General features: G+C 37.0%; 2 protein-coding genes across 3 annotated transcripts in view; one reads left to right on the top strand and one right to left on the bottom strand.

Moving 5' to 3' along the window:
* Window positions 1-14,822, top strand: part of Pect (phosphoethanolamine cytidylyltransferase) — a 50,078-nt gene extending 35,256 nt beyond the window's left edge. For both annotated transcript variants that reach the window (XM_083136550.1, XM_083136549.1), the window contains 2 exons: window positions 5,842-6,062; window positions 7,622-14,822. In XM_083136550.1, the coding sequence (XP_082992676.1) occupies window positions 5,842-6,062; window positions 7,622-7,715 (315 nt within the window). In that variant the 3' untranslated portion in view covers window positions 7,716-14,822. The remainder of the gene's footprint in view (window positions 1-5,841; window positions 6,063-7,621) is intronic.
* Window positions 14,823-19,304: 4,482 nt separating this feature from the next.
* LOC145999742 (uncharacterized) lies at window positions 19,305-20,063 on the bottom strand. The gene has a single exon (XM_083137027.1). It carries the CDS (start codon window positions 20,061-20,063, stop codon window positions 19,305-19,307), a length of 759 nt encoding a protein of 252 aa, XP_082993153.1.
* Between the last annotated feature and the right edge of the window lie 2,147 nt (window positions 20,064-22,210).

The following is a 22,210-nucleotide window of genomic DNA, read 5'->3' as shown; positions in this document are numbered from 1 at the left end:
TATTTCTGAAATTAATAATGACCTTGAATAAACCCAATTGGCAATAACCAGAAGTCATCCCCGCGAGAGAAGGTTACTAATCTCCAACTACAGAAAGGAGTAATGTTGTAGTGTCATCACTTGTAAATTCATCACTACCGTACTTGTTTTTCTATACAAATGTTTTTTTTAAAAAAATAGTTCAACATGAAACACCCACAGACATCCATGCCTAGATACTAATGACAACTCCAAAATGATGTCAAGAGCTAGGACCTAATTTTATTTCTCATTTTATTGTGCTTCTTTTATGCTCTTTTTCCTTCGCATTAATTGGAGGAGAGAATTTATTATAGTTATTGCACTACATAAAACAGAACTTGCAAAAATGTATTACCCTTTAATTTGACTAACAGATCTCTACACCGTAATTAATAAATACAACTTACTTGGCTAATCTAATCCTTAAGGAGTTTACTTCTCCTTCATTAACCCACAAAACAAGAGGAAACTTATATTTGTACATTGTCACTACATACCAGGTGTGCTGGTTAATAATTCGTAATTGATCCGAAAGAAAACAAGTGTATCTGGGGAGAAAGTTAACAAATGCTTTATTCAAAGTATGCGCCATCACTAGCTATACATTGTGCCCATCTGTCCGTCAAATTGTGGATGCCCTTCCAGAAAAATCGTTCACATTTTGAGGTGATCCAGTCAGCAAGCCATTGTTCGACATCTTCGTAATTGTTGAAGTGTTGCTGGGAAAGTGAGTGAGACATCGATGAAAACAAGTGGTAGTCCAAAGTGGCTAAGTCTGGTGAGTATGGCAGGTGGGGCAAGAATTCCCAGCCAAGTGCAGAAATGGTGTCTCCGACGCCTTTCGCTATGTGTGATGAGGCATTGTCGTGCTGCAAAATCACTTTTCCGTGGCTTGTTGCCCAATCTGGGTGCTTTTCGATCAATGCATGGTTCAAATTGATGAGTTGTTGACGGTAGCGAACGGCATTCACTGTTTCACCTGGTTTCAGAAGCTCATGGTACACCACACCCTTCTGATCCCACCAAATGCACAGCATTGTCTTCCTTCCGAAGCGATCCGGTTTTGCAGTCAATGTTGAAGGTTGTCCTGGGTCAACATATGACTTTTTGCATTTTGGGTTCTCGAAGTAGATCCATTTTTCGTCCCCAGTCACTATCCGATGCAAGAAAGAATTTCTTTCATGCTGAAAAAGCAACACTTCACACACACACACACACACAGTTTTTTCGCTTTTCCATTTGTCTGTCGAGATGATGTGGGACCCATTTTCTGCCTTCTGGATCTTTCCCATGGCGTGAAGACGATCAGATATGGTTTGGCGACAAACATTTAACTTCTCTTCCAGTTGTTGTTGCGTTTGCGTATCGTTTTCGTCCAACGTCCAATTCGGCATCTTGGAATTTTTTCAGCTGGCCCGGGTGATCTTTGTCTTTCAAGTCGAAATCACCACTTATGAATCGTTGAAACCAACGCACACACGCGTCTTGTCTTGCATTAGGACATTGTCACCGTACGTTTCCACAAGGATACTTGCGTTTTTCTTTTGATTGAACAAGAAAAGCAGGACGTGCCGTGCCGCACATGCTCCTTATTTGGTTTGAAGGTCGACATGTTTCCCACACAAACCCAATATCACGATCACTCACACTCGGTTCCACATCCACGGCGTTTTGACAGGTACTGTCCTGGCAACACACTGATGTAACAGTTGAGACTGTGCACCAACCCTTGCTTCCAGCGCACCTGGTTGGTAGTTAAGAGTTATGGTGGTTGCGGTAAACGCGGTTTAAAATTACTTACGAGAAATTTAAAAGATTTCGTAATTCCGCGTTGCACAATTTAATGGTTCAATCCTATTAATTTCGAAGATCCACTGTCTTCATTCACAAAAGGGTACGACGTTTGAAGCGGAGATGGTACCGCGTCAGTACATTGTTTGTTCCCGGGCGGCGGTGGTTGCAATTTTTCCCGTTCGGCAGCACTGGCGCGCGCATCTTGGTTTGCGTCGTCTGCTTCCTGTTGTCCGGTGGCGTTGCCAGTTGGGGGTTGGGGGGCTGGGCCGTGTTGCTCGGTAATGTGCCGTTCCTGTTCCCCGCGTGGCTGGAGGGGGGTCGAGTGTGTGTATAGCATCTTTTCTTTTTCAGGTCGGGGATCTTTCTGAGGACAGGGTGCCAAGTTGGGTGTGCTTGTCCATTGTCCAGGTTTAGTGCTGGTTTCTGCTGGATGATAGCATGGGTTTCTTTGATGGTGTTTTCTATGACGGAGCCGGTTGGGTGAAGTATGGATATGGAGGAGATGGTGTGGTTAGTGGAGTGGAGGTGTTGGGAGAGGCCTGATTTAGGTGTGTCGTTTTTGGAATCTTTTACATGTTCGTTAATCCGTTCTTGGACGGTGCGGATGGTTCTGCCAATGTAGGTGTTGTGGCATTGGCATGTAGTCTTGTAGACACCGGGGGATGCAAGTTTGGGTAGGTAGTATCTCTTGAAGTTGGGTAGTGCCCTTCCGATTTGGGATATGGGTTTGTGTGCTACTCGGATGTTGAAGGGTTTGAGGGCCTTGGCAAATTTTCCAGATGTGGTGGGGTGGTATGGAAAGGTGATCCATTTGGGTTTAGGATTTTGGTTCGGGTTATCTCTGTTTTTTGGATGTCTGAACTGGGTTTCTGTTTTTGCGCACCACATGGATAGTTGGCGCTCGGTGTAACCGTTGTTTAGGCCTATTTCCGTTACGCACGCTATTTCATCTTGCAGGTCATCTTCTGTGCAGCTGTGTGTGAAGGCTCTTCTGTAAAAGTTCATCCATACTCCAGCTTTCTGTTTTGGTGGGTGGTTGGATTTTGCATGGATATACTGGGTGCCCGAACCTGGTTTTCTGTATACGGATGTGACGAACTTGTCTTGGAGTCGTCGGATGCTGAGGTCGAGAAAGTTGAGGCGGCCATTTTGTTCCCTTTCAACGGTGAAGTTTATGTTGGGATGTATGTTATTGAGGACAGTTAGGAGAAGGGTTAGGTCCTCTTCCTGTTTGTAAATGACTATGGTGTCATCGGCATATCTTTTGTATCTTATATGAGCAAACTCTGTTTGGTTGAGAATTGACTTCTCAGCCACATGCAGCACTATGTTGGATAGGGGTGCAGAAAGGGGGGTTGCCCATCGCTAGGCCCCCTGTCTGGTGGAAGAAACTGTCCTCGAACTGGAAGTAGTTGTGGGTGAGGCAGGCTTGTAGAAGGTTGCAGATTTCATCAGTTACAAATGGAGGCGTGTGTTGTTGCTGAGTAGCCAAGTTCTATGATAACTGTGCCCTCCTTCAAGATAGTGAAAAGAAGAAACTAAGGAACACCCACCCCAGCCTTCCCTGTGCATATGGCATACCAAAAACTCACAAACCAGGAACCCCCTTGAGAATCATAGTGGCGGCTTCAATCAACCAAGTGTCCACCTAACCAAATGGCTCCTCCAGAAACTGACCGCCCACAATGACAAACTCACCTACTGCCTAAAAAACAGCCTCGAGGCAAAAGAATTTGTCACCTCTTTTGTCAAAGCCGACAACTGCAAACTAGCCAGCATAGACGTAGTGGACATGTACTCCTCCATCCCGATCAGCCTTGCACTTGACTCCACCAGAACTTGGCTACTCAGCAACAACACGCCTCCATTTGTAACTGATGAAATCTGCAACCTTCTACAAGCCTGCCTCACCCACAACTACTTCCAGTTCGAGGACAGTTTCTTCCACAGACAGGGGGCCTAGCGATGGGCAACCCCCTTTCTGCACCCCTATCCAACATAGTGCTGCATGTGGCTGAGAAGTCAATTCTCAACCAAACAGAGTTTGCTCATATAAGATACAAAAGATATGCCGATGACACCATAGTCATTTACAAACAGGAAGAGGACCTAACCCTTCTCCTAACTGCCCTCAATAACATACATCCCAACATAAACTTCACCGTTGAAAGGGAACAAAATGGCCGCCTCAACTTTCTCGACCTCAGCATCCAACGACTCCAAGACAAGTTCGTCACATCCGTATACAGAAAACCAGGTTCGGGCACCCAGTATATCCATGCAAAATCAAACCACCCACCAAAACAGAAAGCTGGAGTATGGATGAACTTTTACAGAAGAGCCTTCACACACAGCTGCACAGAAGATGACCTGCAAGATGAAATAGCGTGCGTAACGGAAATAGGCCTAAACAACGGTTACACCGAGCGCCAACTATCCATGTGGTGCGCAAAAACAGAAACCCAGTTCAGACATCCAAAAAAACAGAGATAACCCGAACCAAAATCCTAAACCCAAATGGATCGCCTTTCCATACCACCCCACCACATCTGGAAAATTTGCCAAGGCCCTCAAACCCTTCAACATCCGAGTAGCACACAAACCCATATCCCAAATCGGAAGGGCACTACCCAACTTCAAGAGATACTACCTACCCAAACTTGCATCCCCCGGTGTCTACAAGACCACATGCCAATGCCACAACACCTACATTGGCAGAACCATCCGCACCGTCCAAGAACGGATTAACGAACATGTAAAAGATTCCAAAAACGACACACCTAAATCAGGCCTCTCCCAACACCTCCACTCCACTAACCACACCATCTCCTCCATATCCATACTTCACCCAACCGGCTCCATCATAGAAAACACCATCAAAGAAACCCATGCTATCATCCAGCAGAAACCAGCACTAAACCTGGACAATGGACAAGCACACCCAACTTGGCACCCTGTCCTCAGAAAGATCCCCGACCTGAAAAAGAAAAGATGCTATACACACACTCGACCCCCCTCCAGCCACGCGGGGAACAGGAACGGCACATTACCGAGCAACACGGCCCAGCCCCCCAACCCCCAACTGGCAACGCCACTGGACAACAGGAAGCAGACGACGCAAACCAAGATGCGCGCGCCAGTGCTGCCGAACGGGAAAAATCGCAACCACCGCCGCCCGGGAACAAACAATGTACTGACGCGGTACCATCTCCGCTTCAAACGTCGTACCCTTTTGTGAATGAAGACAGTGGATCTTCGAAATTAATAGGATTGAACCATTAAATTGTGCAACGCGGAATTACGAAATCTTTTAAATTTCTCGTAAGTAAGTTAAGAGTTAATTGAAAGAACTACTAAAATATTTGTCCTGCACCGTGGCCCTGCAGTCTAAAGCATCATGCTTTGGGATCTGGCTACAGCATGCCCGCAGGTTCGAGTCTCCTGGGAGAAGAGTAGCAACTTTTCTCCTGAGATTTCGGCCTGTGTATGGGACCGGTGACCACCCACCATTGTGAGGAAATTGGGGAGCTACGAATGAGTAGCATAACCCGGTCATGAAAATCTACAACAATGACCGGGGTTTCGTCATGCTGGCCACACACCCCATAACTGGTTGAATGATGTACCACCTCGGGTGAGTGAGTGAGGAGGTAGTGAGGCTGGCGGTAAGTTGGTTGGTCCGGGCCCTCAGTGGGTTGTTGCACCGCATGTTATTACTCAAATATTTTCCATCTATATACTATCATTTTCTATGAGTGGATTAATTGTGTCATATAGTTCAGGTCTCTTAGTGTTATTAAGAAAATTGGTACAATTTTACATTCTCAGATTTGTGTGCTTACCTTTGCTGGTCCACTATAAAAATTCAATATTTTCTGATGATCAAGAAAAGGATATAATTGAGGTTCTAGTGCATACTATTCAAAAGTGATATTAAATGTTTGCTCTGTTAGTATATTGTGATTCATATAATTTATATCTTGATTCATAAATAACAATGTGTATTCAATTGTTTCTTCTTTTCAGTACGTGTCAGAGGTGGTGATAGGTGCACCCTATCCCGTAACCAAGGACCTGATGGAGCACTTTAAGGTGGACGTCGTGTGCCATGGATTCACACCGATTCAGCCAGATATTGACGGAAGCGATCCGTATGCCGAACCCAAAAGGCAGGGCAAGTTCCTTCAGATAGACTCTGGCAATTCTATGACCACGGAGAAAATAGTGGAGCGGATAATATGTCACAGGTAAGTTTATTCGAAGTAATTTGATTGTAAGTTAAATATTTCTTTGAGTTTTTATTTTAAGTGTACATTATGCACAGATTAGCTAATCGGAAACGAACCTACAGTTTAAAGTGCAATCCAAACCACCATGTGCATCCACCGTGGGCCCATTTGATCACAAGGTGACAATGTTAGCACTATACCATTGGGGAAGCCCATAAGTTAAAGTAGAATTCTGTATTGTGCATCTTCAGTATATGCTCTGAAGAAATTTTCAAAATAAAAGCTTGTTCTGTAATATTTTTAACCAATATCGGTGCCAATATTTTTATTTTGCAAAAATGTATTTTATTCCATGTAAATCTACCTATTATAAATCTATTTTTCCAGTGGCAAATTAACAATGGTTTCTTGTGCGAGTTGAAGTTAAAATCACAATTTTAAAGTTCACGATTTCTACAAATAGGCAGGTAAAAAGGATCAAGAATATTGGGCAAAAAAGCATGAGAAGTGCTAAAAATGAAAAAGCATATAAAGGAACTAAATTCTAATCTTGTGAATCGTTACTGGCTTTACACAGAACAAATTCTAGTTATTGACCAACTCCACGAGCACACATAAAACAGGTAAACAGTATGCTTAAGGAACGAGAATACAATGTTACAAGTAGGTCACAAGGAACTCATAGTGGTAATGCTGCCGCCTTGTAATCAAGGGGCCGAGGGTTGGTCTCTGGCAAAGGCATAGTAGTTGAGATCTCACTTTATGCTGTAGGTCTGGTTTTGATTGCCCTATCATTGCACAAAGTGGACATTAAATAAACTTTGATATTTTGTCCACCACTGTTTAACTTAATTCTTTCATCTATGCTATGTTTTGCAAATACAGTGCATTCATTTTGACTCTGGTCCGAGATAGCTCATGACTGCAGAACATCGAGGTATGGTGCAGATGTTGGCATTTTCGTCCCATAACATCCCACTTATTTTTACACACATATCTTTAGCATGCAGACAATTATATTCATATTGTATAACGAGTACTAACCTGTGTTATAAGAGTTGTTCAAAGTGGTGGCCAACTGCGTTTACACATTCCTGGCATCTTTTGATGAAATTTTGATTGACATATTTGTTCTGTCTGCAAGTTGTTTTCTTGCCATTGTTGAACACTACTGTGAGATTAAAAATTATAGATACTTGAGTTTGGACTCCAATTTAAGATCAGAAGTTAAAAGAATTACAGAAGAGGAACTTTTGCATGTCAATCAAAATGTCCTCAAAAGATGGCCGGGAATGTGTGAATGCAATTGTCCACCACTTTGAACATATCTTATAACACAGGTTAGTACTTGTTGTGCAATATAAATATAATTGTCTGCATGCTAAAGATAAGTATGTAAAAATAAGTGGGATGTTACGGGACAAAAATGCCAACATCTGCACCATGCCTCACTGTTCTGCAGTCACGTGCTATCTCGTCCTCGAGTCAAACTGAACGCACTGTAGTAGCAGAAAAGAAGAAACTTTATATTCCGTTTTCACCATGGTGAATAATTTTATAATAAACTTTTCTTTCAGATTGGAGTTTGAGACCAGAAACATGATGAAAGAGAAAAAGGAACTGGCAGCTTACGAGGCTTTCAGCAAGGCTAAGTCCGAGGGAAAGGTATGAGAAGGGTTAACCAGTTCCTTAAAATAAATGAAGGTCCGGTGAAGTCCATTCCCGCATATTTCCGTTAGTGAAAATTATATAGTTGTAGTGGCAATGGAGCAATTTTTAGTGCACAGATGTTCACATTCCACAATCCTGTACCAGTAATTTTTACAATATTATTTTTTAATGTTTATTGAGTGTTCATTTCAAGGTGTGTTGTTTTAAAATGGCTTCTTTAATCAAAATAAATATTAGTCACATGGTGAAGAAATGCTTACTTGTTTGTTTATATTTAAATATTTGTTATTCATAATTATAAATGATTAAGGTACTTCATTGAAAAAAATCCATTTCTCGAAAGGAAAAGATATGAAACTGGATTGTTTAGCATTTTCTGCACCAATTTTTATATATTGTTCCTATATTATTGTAGGTTTATCCCAACGCTATATTTTATGCACAAATCATATCAGTTACTTATATATGTATTTATACCAAAATATTTATCTTTACAAATAATAAATTTTAGTTATACATTTATTTTTACATCATTTGTGTTACTTGGTTTGGTTTTGAAAATATCTGCCGCTTCTTTTTTTGTGTCTTTAATATGTACAAATCTATAATTAATGTTCAGAAATGTTATTTAAGTGAATGCATATTGTATGCATTATCATAAAGTGTACTGTATCAAGTAATAATGTGCTGAATTACAACTTTGATTATATTTTTAGTACATACCATGTAATAAATTGAAGACCGAGTGAATATTTCAATACTGTTCATTTCTACATTCAGGTTAGTTATGTGTACATACAAACTTATTCATTACATACTGTTCTAAAGTCTTGCTTGGCTTGTTTCTTTGGTTGAAATGTTAAATGTTTGAAGATGATAATGGATTTATATATGTAAATCTGAAAGTATTGTTTAAATTATGAAAACATTTCGATAATGCTGTTTTATTACGATAAAAAGTAACATTCTTCAGTATCCCAAAATTTTAATCTATTTGTTCCACTATTTAAGTAGCTTTCAATAACTTCATTTTAAGCATCTGATGCATTTTTTAAAAATAAATTCTTATAAATTGTGTTCAGTACATTGCACATGTCCCACCGTAATTGCAGTATTGCATATTGCATGCAATGCAGAAGTCATTGCTGTTTTAATTAATTTTCTAGAGATGATTTACATTTATTATGTTATTTATTACAAATATAGTTAGGAGCTTTTATGTTTTTTATCTATCTTCCAACAAGATTGAAATTTTCTGTGTATTGGTAAATATGATAGTTAACATAATTAACTATTGTCGATGAGTGTAGTATATCAATAAGCAAGTGTTAAGCATAACAAAATAGGTTTATCAGTTTAAAACTAAATACAAGTAACATCTTTGAATGTAGCTTGCCTCAGAATTTTGGAAAAAAGGTACTTAAGATTACTATTAATCATTATCTTGTAATTTTGCACCTTATTTGTATTTCGTATAATAATGCTCAGTTTTTTTGTGTGTCAAGCTATTACTTTTTTGCGCACGAAAGGTAATAATTGTGAATATTAAACTGATTCAAAAAATTATGTGATATTAATGTAGATCAACTTCTTAAATTAATTTTACCATACATAATTTTCTTCATAACAAATATTTTAAATTTCTGAAATGATTTATGTTCAGTAGCATACATATATAATTATTACTTAAGTTTATCTTCATATAAACTGTGCAAGCCATTAATTATGTGGATACAAATGTGTATATAGTTGAATTGCCTGGGTTGTAATGCCTTTTCTGTACAGAAAAGTTTATAACTCAATGAAATTTTTTAAAAAAATCATAAAATATGTATATACTGTTATTGAAAAAGAGTTTAGATTAGAAGTTTAACCACAGTTTTTAGGATAATTGTTCGTTATAGTGTATAACTTTTAAATGTGTTGTTAGCTTTAAACTGAGCAATTCATAAATATTAAACCAAATGGATTTGCATTTTATAACTGTATTATAACATTCTGCATGCAAAATTCAGTGGGTACTGCAGTTAACCAAGATAAGTAAAAATTATGTACCAAGAAATTTACATTTTGTTCCTGTAGCCTGTTTCAAACACCATAATGTACTTTGAAATGTAGTGCTTTTAATCAATCAAGGATTTTAGAAATCTCTGAAATATAATTATTACTGAGTTTCAGAGTCACGTTGGCCTCATAATTAAAATTTAACATATACCGAAATAAAATTTAAACTCGGATGTTATTTGGCAGACATTCCGAAAGGAACCAACATTTTCTTCCGTAAGTAATGCACTAAACCAGGTGATTAGAAGAAGCTTTGTTAGAAATCAGGGTTTATGAAATGTACATTTCTTATCAACCAGTATTAATAAAATCTCTCAAGAGTAAACTCGTACCATTATATTGGATTCTGAATTTCACATTTTACAATATGATTTTTAACTTTCGCCTTCAAATTTATTAGGGCAAATTTATTGATACTCTCCTGATCTTGGGCAAGATATTGGTAAAATTGCAGGTAATTTTGTAAAATTTTGCCATTTTGTTATTATTATGAATATAAACTTATAAACAATATGCCTTGGTTTTGTAAAGGAAAATGTCTAAATATGCAGTTTCTTTTTCAAAGCAAAGTCCATTGTGGTCACCTGGTTTCATACACTAATTAGCTGAATGAATCATTCATGTTCTTCAGAGAACATTGAGTTTTATATCTGACTAGAAAAATTACAGTAATTTTTCGGTATTTGTGATTGTTATTTGCAATTTATGATTTAGTTTTCAGACTACATGAACAATATGGGAGGTATGAGTGTACGAATCATACCTTCTTTATTTCACTTGTTAGTGCATGTAATGACTTAGTTGTAGTTCGTGACCTTGATTGTTCTATATGCTTTTTTTTTGGTAGAGTTTGAATGACATCATAAAGAAGCATCGAAGGTCAGAATTTAAAAATTCTGAACAAATACAATCATTTTCATTGATATTTAGGTGCCCTTTTATACAAAGAACCAAATAATGCATACGGCATCACAGTGAAATGAAAGTGGTATAAGAAAATTACATCGCAGTGCTGCCACCTATGTGAAGTTTTTCCACGGTTGCCAAAATATGCTGTTACCTTATTGTAATGTAATGATTCAGAAACCCAATATATATATATATATATATTGAGTACACCACACAGACTGATATATCCATGTAGTTACCAACTCAGGCTTATTTATAATACATTTTACAAATATGGCTTTGTAACAAATGCACCACATACATTATATGCTAGAAACAATAATAAACCAGTGACATTATATTCCTCGAGAGTAGAAAATTACTATTGGTTGGCTTTATTTCATAGTGTAAAATAGAAGTAAACGGCAGAATAAAAGTGTTAATTTGTCAAGTTAATCTAGTCTTGTAAATCATATTAAAGTATATAGATTGTCACTAGATTGTGACAAGCAAAAAATAAACTAGTTGAATAATGAAAAATATTCTAGTTAATTTACTAGTCCACTGTGAAAATTAAATATTTGAAGCTTGTAATTTTAATTAGAAAATGTAATACTATTGGGCTTTCATTGCTGAACAATAAGCGTGGTATACAAATTCTCAATATTAGGAAAATTGTTACTAGTACTAGTATTTGTAAGGGAGGATGTTCACATTTATAAATCTAGTAGAAATACATTTTAATTCTTCTGCTTTCAATTCACATTTCTTGTTGTATGATCTTTTTGTTCTTTATATTAGCTAGTTTTATGTTCTATATTGAATCATTATAGTTTCTTATTTTTATGTAATTTGGTGTAATGTTTGTTGATTACGAATTGATTATCCCAATCTGATATAAGATGGCTGACAATTTATATAAGCTTTAAATCATTGGTTTCCTTTATTAATATTATATATATGTGATGAAAATAATGTTTTATTTTGTTAGAAAAAAAAAGGAATTCACTTTAATTCGACTATAATCATGATTATATATAATAAATATATTGTACTTTAGAAGCCATGGTTTTTTCAGTTACATTTTTCACATAGGTGCACATCCAAATTAATAAATAACATTCATTGTTGTTAAGAGAGAGGATTGCAATTTTATTAAGTGCGGTTTATAAAACAAAGAGACAATTGCATTTTGAATTGTGTCTCAGTTGCTGGCAATGTGTAAAAATATTGTAGAAGTTTGTGAAACTTTTGGTTTCAATTCTTGAGTTGTGTTAAGATTACACAGGGTGTTACTGAATCCCCCTCAACTTTCAAAGAAAAACCTTATTAACGTTCCCAATGTTTTTCAAGACAGACAAGTTTGTTAGAAATCTTAGTAATTGTGAAGGTGCAGTTAACTCCTTATTAGTGTAGGAAACCAGGCAGTGGGTTTTGCATTGAAAGAGAAGATGCATATTTAGACATTTACTTTACAAAACCAGGGCAAATGGTTATATATGTTTATAATCATAAAATTAATAACAAAATGGCAGAATTTTGCACTGAATTACAGGCTGCTTATAGATATATCAGATTGGTATAATTAACATTAAATTTACTGATTTTGGCCAGTACAAATAGAATACTGAATAATCTGTCCTGATCCTAAAATTTACACTAAATACATGCATAATCACTCTTACGTAATGAAATGTATGTATATTGTTCATTACCTAGATCGACAAAAAGAAATCATGGTAAACTTTCCGTATCGGGAAAACTGATTTCTTAAAATTTACAGGAGAAATTACTTCCCAAATGCAGTTTCATTAGACTTGTGGAAGTTCGGGGAAGTTTTTCTCGCATCATTCATTGAATTTTGCCGGTAAATCATGTATTTTTTTATATAAATGTGTGACCGATGCACGAAAGCTGTTGCATCCATTTCCTTCCAGCCGAATGTTGCCTGTGTGTGATGACGTAATCACGGTCAATGCCGGTCAGTGTTTCCAAACATGTGTTTTTGTAAGTGAAGAAGGTATGTTTCCGCAAATGGTTTGTGGGGCTATGTGTCAATGGTTCGTGGGGCTATGCGAGAATGGTGTGTGGGGCTACGCATTTTTTTTTCTAAACCAATTTTTGACTATTCTAACCTAAACATGACCCAACCTAACCTAACCTTACTGGAAATGGTTCGTGGGTCTATGCATCAATGGTTTGTGGGGTTACGTAGGTATTTATGGGTGGAGTGGGGTGGAAACACTGCATGCCGACTACGGTAGTGAAACTGTGACCGCCATTTAGCATGTTACCGAAGGGGAAAAGAAACAAACAAAACTTACTTCATACGTCGAAAATATAGATTATTTCCGTGAAAAAAGCAAAATGCCACCTTCAGCAATGTTTCTCAATGCAGAATACATAAAGTAGGAATATGGAAAGTGACATAAATTGCGAATTTCAGGTGTTTTCCTGATATGGAAAGTTTACTGAAATCACATTATTGTTCTTATCACGGGTGTATTTTATGCGAAGGTGTGCTTCTTTAAATATTTTAAGTACCTCCGTGACTATATTGTTAACACATTGTCTACATTTCTAATGTAGACATTTACATTTATCTGATTAACAATTGAAGATTCAATGTAATGTATTCCAGATACCTGTTGTCCCATTAATTTCCTGATAACTTTACCATCAAACATAAATGTGATTTATGCATGCAATGAGTCATCTCATCATTATTACAATGCAAAATGAAAAGAAATATTCTACAATGCAAACACTATGTACATACAAGAGGCGGAATGTACACTCGCCTCAATTAGTACTCCGGCAGTTTGTTTCTTTATACAGCATATTTGCAAATGATACAATTCAATCTACACATGTATCAATATACGCTGTATAAAACACACCGTACTACTAACTTAGTTGATTCTGTACAATATAAAAGCTTTATTTTCCTTCATAGAGAACATGGCCAAACTGTTTTAGATAGTAGCATTCTATGTTTCTTTCGTATAGCATGATCTTGAATACTATTATCCATTTACCATTGCCACTAAACTATAGATGATCATTTAAGCTTAAACAAAATAAATAATACTGTTGCCAAAATAAGTCACTTGAATCATATTAGGGTAATTTACTTGTATCTACAATCACTAAATCTTGTGCAAGTCACAAGAAAAGGTTTTGCATGTACTAGAAGTGTATACTCTCTTTGCACATAATAGCTCTGTAATAAAATTTACTTGTACACATAATTGCTTGTAAATACATCTTGGGCAGTCAAGATATATTTCAAATGTAAAATATGTATGTAAAATCATATGATACTAGTCATGTGGCTGGGCCATAAGAATATAGATAATTCTATTTTTAAAAGAGTTGTTTTAGAGCTAGTAAAAATTATGTCTATGTAAAAGAAAAGCGCAAAATGTAGCAACAATGTAGGTTTTTTACCCTACTGACAATACAATATATTGTAGCATGTAATACAATTTGAGCTTTAGGAATCATATTTTTTTGAGTTGGTCAGCAAAATGTAATTTATTGTAAATGAAGTGTTCACAAGAGTTTTGCGGAATGTGGAAAAAGAAACACATATTTGTAACAAAAAAGAGTTAAATTGAGTGTACTTTATCCATAAAATATCTTTATTTTATCGTCATATGTCACAATAAATGGCAAGTAATTGGTGTACACACATAATACATTTGCTAGTAAATTGCAACAGCATAATTTTTTTTTAAAAAAAAATTGTAAATTTGTTTTATTTTAAGTAGAACTTAATGTGACGATTTGGTAACTTAAAATTCTAAAACTAATTGTAAAATAATATCCAATAATGTAAGTTTGGACATAGTATTGCAATTACAACATGTTAATGTTGAAATTCTCATCTTGTCAAACTATTTTTTTTTTTAATTTGCCAAAACAGTCCATGTTAGTCTATAGAAAATATGGTTAACATTCTATAAAATGGGTGCATATTTAATATTAGGGAGGTAAGAACATATGAATAGGATTTCACAATTATGTTCTGTTTGTATAAGTTTTATGTAAGTTTAAAAATGTTAACTGTGTACCTTGTGTTTGGTTTCCAGTGAACAGTAGTTTTTAATAATATTAATTTATTGTAAAGTAATAAAGCTGTGTTGATGCATATTCAAGAATTTCCTTTGATTTGTGCTTCCAGAGGTCATTGTTACAATCTACATTGTTAGGAGTCTTTATAGGATTAAGTGTGTGTTAATGTACGTCAAAAGACTGAAAACATCCATATGACCTATAATGAAATATGAATATATATAAACCAGTCTTTATTTATTAATCTGCTTTGATTATTTAGTTTTTTGGTATTACTATATTTAGTGTTTTGATATACAGATCGTTAATGGATTATTATTTCATGTAGCCACAGGCATTATAGAATTATTATTAATAAAATATAATATATTAATTATTAATAGTAATTCTAATAAACAATGATTTTATCCTTCCAGTAATTGATTGCAAAACTGTAGCTTGGAACTTGATAGTTACAAGATTTAGTTATAAATGATGAAGGGTTGTTGTTGTCGTTTGTTATTGGCTCACACTGCCTATCCTTTGTAGTTTCTAGCCACCTTTACTCTATTTTTGATCCTAGTCGTCTTGCCTCATTGTTCCTTAGGACACTTGTGCAACACTTTAACTCATGATTTGCACTGTGGGAGTTGTACCCTGGTGGGTATGTTACACTTTTGGCCTCCATTTTGTTTATATGTGAATCTGTACAGTGTCCAAGGATTGCTTATCAGGGTTGGTATTGACGCCGGAAATGGGACACCTATTCAGAGTAGGGTTTTGTATAACAATTCCCGATGGTCTTTTCGTAAGGGGCATTGAAGAAACGGATGCATTAATGTTTGTTTGGGTTCTCTGTATTGACAAAGTTGTAGATACAGTGGGATGCATACGTATTACCAAGCAAATTGTCCATCACCATATTCATTATCTAGCTTACGTATAGCTAAGCTCGGCAAAATGTATATAAGAAAAACAACTGCCCTGGCAAGGAAATTAATGTCAAATAAATAAAGAATTGAATATTTATTGAATATCAAAAAAGGATGTTTGATCCAGTTAATGAAAGCTGGTAATATTTTATGCATATTATTGTAAGTAGTAATACATCTTGCATAAATCTTCTTTGGTATTGTCATTCAAAGTCGTATAATTCCAATATTATCCTTGCTTTTAAATTAAGTTCAGCAGAAATAATTAAGGGCATGCCAGACAGTCTCCGCCCGGCTTTTCCCTTCAAGTCAGTGTTGCCAACTTAGCTCTCTTGGAGCCAGATCTGGCTCTCTCGTGCACTCGTTTGCCTGTGAACTGGGGTGCCCGCCCCCGTGACTCACTATGATACCATCACTGGTTCCGGCCCACATAGATCAACTTTTGCCATGATTATACATTTTGCACGTGACGTGATATTGTTATATTGGCTGCGTCGCCCCATCCCCTCTTATATCCCCAGCTACTTTTTTTTTTTTATATATATAGCACCATGTTGACGTGAAATTGGCATAATATTATTATCAGGGAATCCTTTATTTTCGATTTCCTACGACCGTGAGATGGGTGATGCCGCCGGATCTAGATGGTGAAAACTAAGAATAAATTGTCATCAATTTAGAGTTAACGGTAATAGCAGCACCCCACCCCTTTGACAAATAACACTACTCTAGGAAGCACTTCGTAAATCTAGCTCCTTGAAAGTCAGTTTTAACTCCATTTAAGGTGAAATTTAGTTCTCTTATGCACACCAGATTTGGCAACACTGCAAGGAGGCAAGGAGAAATGCATTGGGCATATGGGAGTATTTTTTGATTTGTTATCTTGTGAATATCAAACTTCCGATGGAATAGAAAATGATATGAACGGGAAGAGGACAGTTTGAAGAAGTGATTGCCCAGCAGAAAAGTCTAAACTTCCATTTGATTAGCCGTAACTTGATGTTGAAGTTCATTCCCCATAAGGAATACATGGGATTCCGAAAATTCTTATTCGTCAGTTTTTACAGGTCGTATCTAGCTTAATAATCAACTTTGAAAAACGCTTCGACCTGCCACATGTGGAGAAATTCATACTCTCTTGTACCCCCACGTTTTTCTTCAGTAGCATTGCCCATTCCGACGATATTCAAAAAAATGCACACATGGTGCATGAACAACAAGTATATTTTCATTATAAATAAATTTAATTTTAGTTATTTTAATGTTTCAGTATTTTTATTATTTAATTTTAGTACTTAGTAAGTCTTTCAGGGAGGGGGTCAGGGCCCCCCTAGACCCCCTAAATATGTCCTTGGCCCTGAAGTATATGCAATAAATAAGAATTATAGCGGTAAACCAGGTCAAATTTTCAGAATACGCAGCTGCATGTTACTCTGACCTCTGTGCCATATAGGCTAGCATAAGAAATAAGTAACATAGAATATAATAGTCCTAACTGCATAAAGAAAACTAATAAAAAATTATACTAAACACAGGTAGTAAAATGGATGTACTCACCACCTGGCATAAGGACGTTATTCTCTATGTCCTCACAGAATTTAACATGCTGGATGGAGGGCCTTGTAGCGGTTGGTGAGGGTTGAAGTTTAGGGATTAGTTCAATGGAGCTGTTTCCGATGTCTCTTTACTGCTGCCTGCCATGACCGATGGTTCGAACAGGTCCAGGCAAACCTAAAAAGCACATCAGTAAATGTTAACATGTTTGTTGAATCGTTGAACTCAAGAGTTCAATACGAATGAATCAATTACATTTTTATGGTTCTTCAGCACATATCGCCGAATGCTGTTGGTCGTATCTCCGCTGTTCAAAGGAGATGACGTTTTCATGTTCCGTACATGTTAATGCATCACATCGAAGCAATGTATCTGGTTGTCAGGTGGCATGAATTATCAACAACAATAAAATATTTATGCAAATCTTGTAGTGTATTTCAAATCCGCCTGAGTCAAACTTGAATCAGCTCTCCTGAAGAGTTAGTGAAGATGGACATACGACAAAATAGTATTCAGCTGGTGATTTGTCTATTTTGCACCCTTCAGAGTATACGAGAAAAATCCCCTTCCGTAAAGTTAAAAGTTCCAGCTTGTAAAGGGATCTGCACGGGATATACACAACACGAAAAGTTAAGGGAAAGAAAAAGCTTGCTCAGAGAGAGTGTGAGAGGCATGCCCCTCTGAAAAAATTTAAAACATTTGTTAAAACATGGTCATCCCCTCTCAACATGAATGATAAACAATTGGGAAGGTTAAAAGTGTGAGGAAAGTAAAATTCAATAAGTACATGCCGAACTCATAACGCATGACAATTGTATACCATTGTTATCCAATTTGCTACTTCATTTAGATTGTAAATAAAAAGCTTAATTTTATTACAAAAAGGAAAGAAAAGGGCAAATCGAGGTGAATGCATCTATCGACATCAACGGAGTTCTTTGTATTTTAGAAGACTTTTATTGCAGCCGTACAACCTTAGTAAATCATCTGAAAGTAACAACTTCTACAAACTGAAGATAATGCAAATCTGTGCTTTCTCGTTTCATGAAACATCAAGTAATTGCAAGCTCCAGCGGTCAAGTGACTTGTAGTCACAATTCTGAATGTTCTTATTTGGGCAGGGCCTTTGTGTTTTTGTTTTTTTAAGTCCACTTTATGCACCGATAGGCTAATTGGGACTGGATATACAGTTTAAAGAGATCTGAACCACTTTGTGTTCCCAGTCTGCACGTTACTGATAATCTACTCCTGTTTTTCTGCGGCAATATTTATGAACTGTACACTCTCATATTTACTTTCATTTTATAATGGAACTCTCACAACCTTCCTTCCAACACAGGTAAAAACAGCTACAGCAAAAAATCAAACAAAACCATGGCTGACTCAGTAACTCAGTTGATAGAGCAATGGCACGGTATACCAAAGATCTAGGTTCAAGTCCTGCTCGAGATTGAATTTTTCACTTAAATTTCTACAGCCTTTCAGCGAACTCTGTGGACGCACAAAGATGCACATGCTGAGACTAGCACTACGCTCTTGTGACGAGATTGTGAGTCACTAAACGTTCTTGACCTCTTAGGCTTTCAGTAACAAATAATCTTGTGATCAATTATTAAGGGATGTCCAAATAGAAAAATGTTAGCAAGTTTTAAAAAAATCTTCTCCACAAAACACAGACAACATTTCCTGCATTATACATATCTTTCAACTTGTTATTAAAAAAACAAACTTACTGATGTTGTTACATAGTGTCAGGCGAGTGAGGAAATGTTAATTTACATAGTAACAGTAAAACTTCAACAATTGGGAACAGAAGAAAGCACTATTGTTACAATAATTTCATGAATATTTCACAACTACATTAAAGGGATGTCAAGCTTGTACACAAATGCATACACAACAATCACTAAATTCTTTAGACCTTATTCTGTTACTTTTTCAGTGAAATAACTACAGGGTCCAGCAGAGGAGTTAGACGGTTTTGAAATGTGAATAACACACCTAATTTTCAAAGGTACAGAAATGTATTACTACAGAAATACAGGTTATTATATGGCATTTTAAGTTATTGAATGCCAATTGCCATGGCAATTCTTTATGACTTAAAAATGATGTCCTTCAAGTGACTTCCATTTATGTGTGCACACATTCGAAGCCTCTCCCAGAAGTTGCGGATGGCACGTTGCAATATTTCACCATCAACATTTGCTATTTCATCTCTAATTGCAAGCTTCAGGTCGTCTAATGTGAGAGGTTTATTCACAGACACTTTGGATTTGAGGAATCCCCACAGAAAAAAATCACAGATTGTAAGGTCTGGTGACTGAGGCCAGGGTATGTCACCAAACTGGGAAATGACATGTCCTGGAAAAAGTTGACGAACAACAGCCATAGAGGACCTAGATGTGTGAGCTGTTGCTCCATCTTGTTGGAACCATATGTCTTGCTGATTTATCCTACGCCGAAGCCGACGAAGTTCTGGTAAAACAAAAGTATTCATCATTGCGATATAGCGTTCGGAGTTCACAGTCACACAATCCCCATCTTCATCTTCGAAGACATACGGGCCGATGACACCTAATGCAGCTACACCACACCATACCGTCACTCGTGAACTGTGAAACGGCCATTCATGAAGCTCCTGCGGGTTTTCGTTTGACCAATATCTAAAGTTTTGCTTGTTTTCAGATCGATTTAAATGGAAATGTGCCTCGTCACTCATAAGAATAATCGTTTCCTCGGACATTTGGGGCATCCGTTCAGCAAATCTTTTACGATTGACAAAGTCATCATCATGCAGCTCCTGCACAAGAATAATCTTGTAAGGGTGAAATTTTAGATCCAGATGTAACATTCGTCGTACAGAGCGATCTGAAATCCCCAACGCTACAGCATGCTGGCTGGCAGAACGTCTCGGGCTTCTAACGATAGCTTCCCTTACTCGTCCTATGTTTTCTGGTGTCCAGGGATGGCGACAGGGGTGGGCAAGCGCCCACCCACTCAAGTTCAGTAAGTACATATACTTGGGGATATATGAATGATTCAATATATAAGTGTATTCTGGTGTTCATAACATGTATATTTTACTTGTGAATATTATCTATGCTAGAAATATTCACATATTATCAACACATAAAAAGCCAATTTTGTCATTAGAAGGTAAAATTAATTACTAGAGCTATTGAAACAAAAACTGTGATCAAATTAATACTTCCATCATTAAAAGCAGCTAGTAGGCTTAGGAGGCACAAAATTATGCAGGTTATGATCAAGATTAGATCAAATTTTAGCGTGAACTTGAGGACTGTAGCTCCGGGTCTCCACATACGTACATACAGGGTGGCTCAAAAAGGCACTTAACACCCCCAGTACAAGGCCACTGCAGTGCGCAACATGGAAATGGTGATGACCAATCGTTATCATGCCAAGGGGGAACCACATTGACACCACCCGCATGGTCGGCGGCCATCTTGAATTCAACTTCAGAATTTTAAATGGGAAGGGGGTAATATGATATATCAAATCAGGCTAGAATTTCACGAGAAATGCAATGGTGAAGGTATTATCGACGTATCTTTAACCAGTAAAAAGTTATGACTGAATTCTTGTACCAATTTGCTCCTTTTCGAGGTGTTACAAAAATGCCTTAAAATTTGTTTAGCGCATCGGTATTGCATCGAGACCATAGTGATGTCTAGGGAGAGAAGTTCGCATGCCATTGCACACGATTTTAATCGGATACATCCAAAAAGAGCTGTGCATTATGAATGGTTGTCACGAACAATTACAGTGTGACGCTTCCATTAAATGAAAAGTTCTTCACAGTGACAAGGCTAATGTTTACTGTTCATAAGGAAGTTCATAAACAGAATATTCGAGGCTTTTTATCTGATAACCCATTTTCGACAGATCAAAACTGAATGATTAGTGCTGGTAAGTTAATGGTGTGTCGTGCTGTGTGGAACACGATTGGTTAGTCAATTTTTCATCAACGGATGAATGCTTAGGGCTACTTGGATTTGTTAAATAAACAGGTTTTTTCATCCTTGCTTATGGAAGAAGGTACTTTTTACAGAGTTTTTTTTTCAATAGGGAGGAACACCAGAACACTATGGGAACGTTGGGAAGCAGTTTCTGTCCAAAGTTATTTTATCAGATGAAAAGGGTCGCATATTCTGTTTATGAGCTTCCTTATGAACATAAACATTAGCCTTGTCACTGTGAAGGACTTTTAATTCAATGAAAGCGTCACACTTTAAATTGTTCGCGACAACCATTCATAATGTGCAGCTCTTCGTGGATGTATCCGATTAAAATCGTGTTCAATGGCATGCGAACTTCTCTCCCTAGACATCACTATGATCTCGATGCATTACCGATGCGCTAAACAAATTTTAAGGCATTTTTGTAACACCTCGAAAAGGAGCAAATTGGTACAAGAATTCAGTCATAACATTTACTGGTTAAAGATACGTCTAAAATACCTTCACCATTGCATTTCTAATGAAAATCTAGCCTAATTTGATATATCATATCACCCCCTTCCCATTTAAAATTCTGAAGTTGAATTCAAGATGGCGGACATCAAGATGGCCGCCGACCGCGCGGGTGGCGTCAATATGGTTCTCCCTTGGCCTGGCAGCGATTGGTCATCACCATTTCCACGTTGCGCTCTGCAGTGGCCTTGTACCGAGGGTGTTTTGAGCCATCCTGTATATCCAGGCCTGGGTATGGTTGAAATAATCTCCAAATAAACAGATGAAAATATCATCTTAGCGCTACTTCCTCCAGCAACACAATAAATTTTTTCGACTTTTTAATTATTATTATTATTAGAATAATTTAATCAAGAAGACTTAGACGGGCAGGTCATGTGACACGAGTGGCAGAGGAAAGAATAGTTTACAGGATTCTTGTTGGGAAACCTGATGGTAAAAGACCAGTAGAAAGGCTAAGACGAGGATGGAGGGATAACGTTCAGATGGACCTAAAAGAAATCGG

The sequence above is a fragment of the Lepisma saccharinum genome, chromosome 15 (genome assembly GCF_977018435.1).
Source record: "Lepisma saccharinum chromosome 15, izLepSacc3.1, whole genome shotgun sequence".
NCBI classification, from domain to species: domain Eukaryota; kingdom Metazoa; phylum Arthropoda; class Insecta; order Zygentoma; family Lepismatidae; genus Lepisma; species Lepisma saccharinum.
This window is presented reverse-complemented; position numbering and strand designations above follow the sequence as displayed.

What these genes read in the sequence shown, in the direction of transcription:
- LOC145999742 (XM_083137027.1), bottom strand. Translation starts at nt 20,063, where the DNA reads ATGTTACATCTGGATCTAAAATTTCACCCTTACAAGATTATTCTTGTG.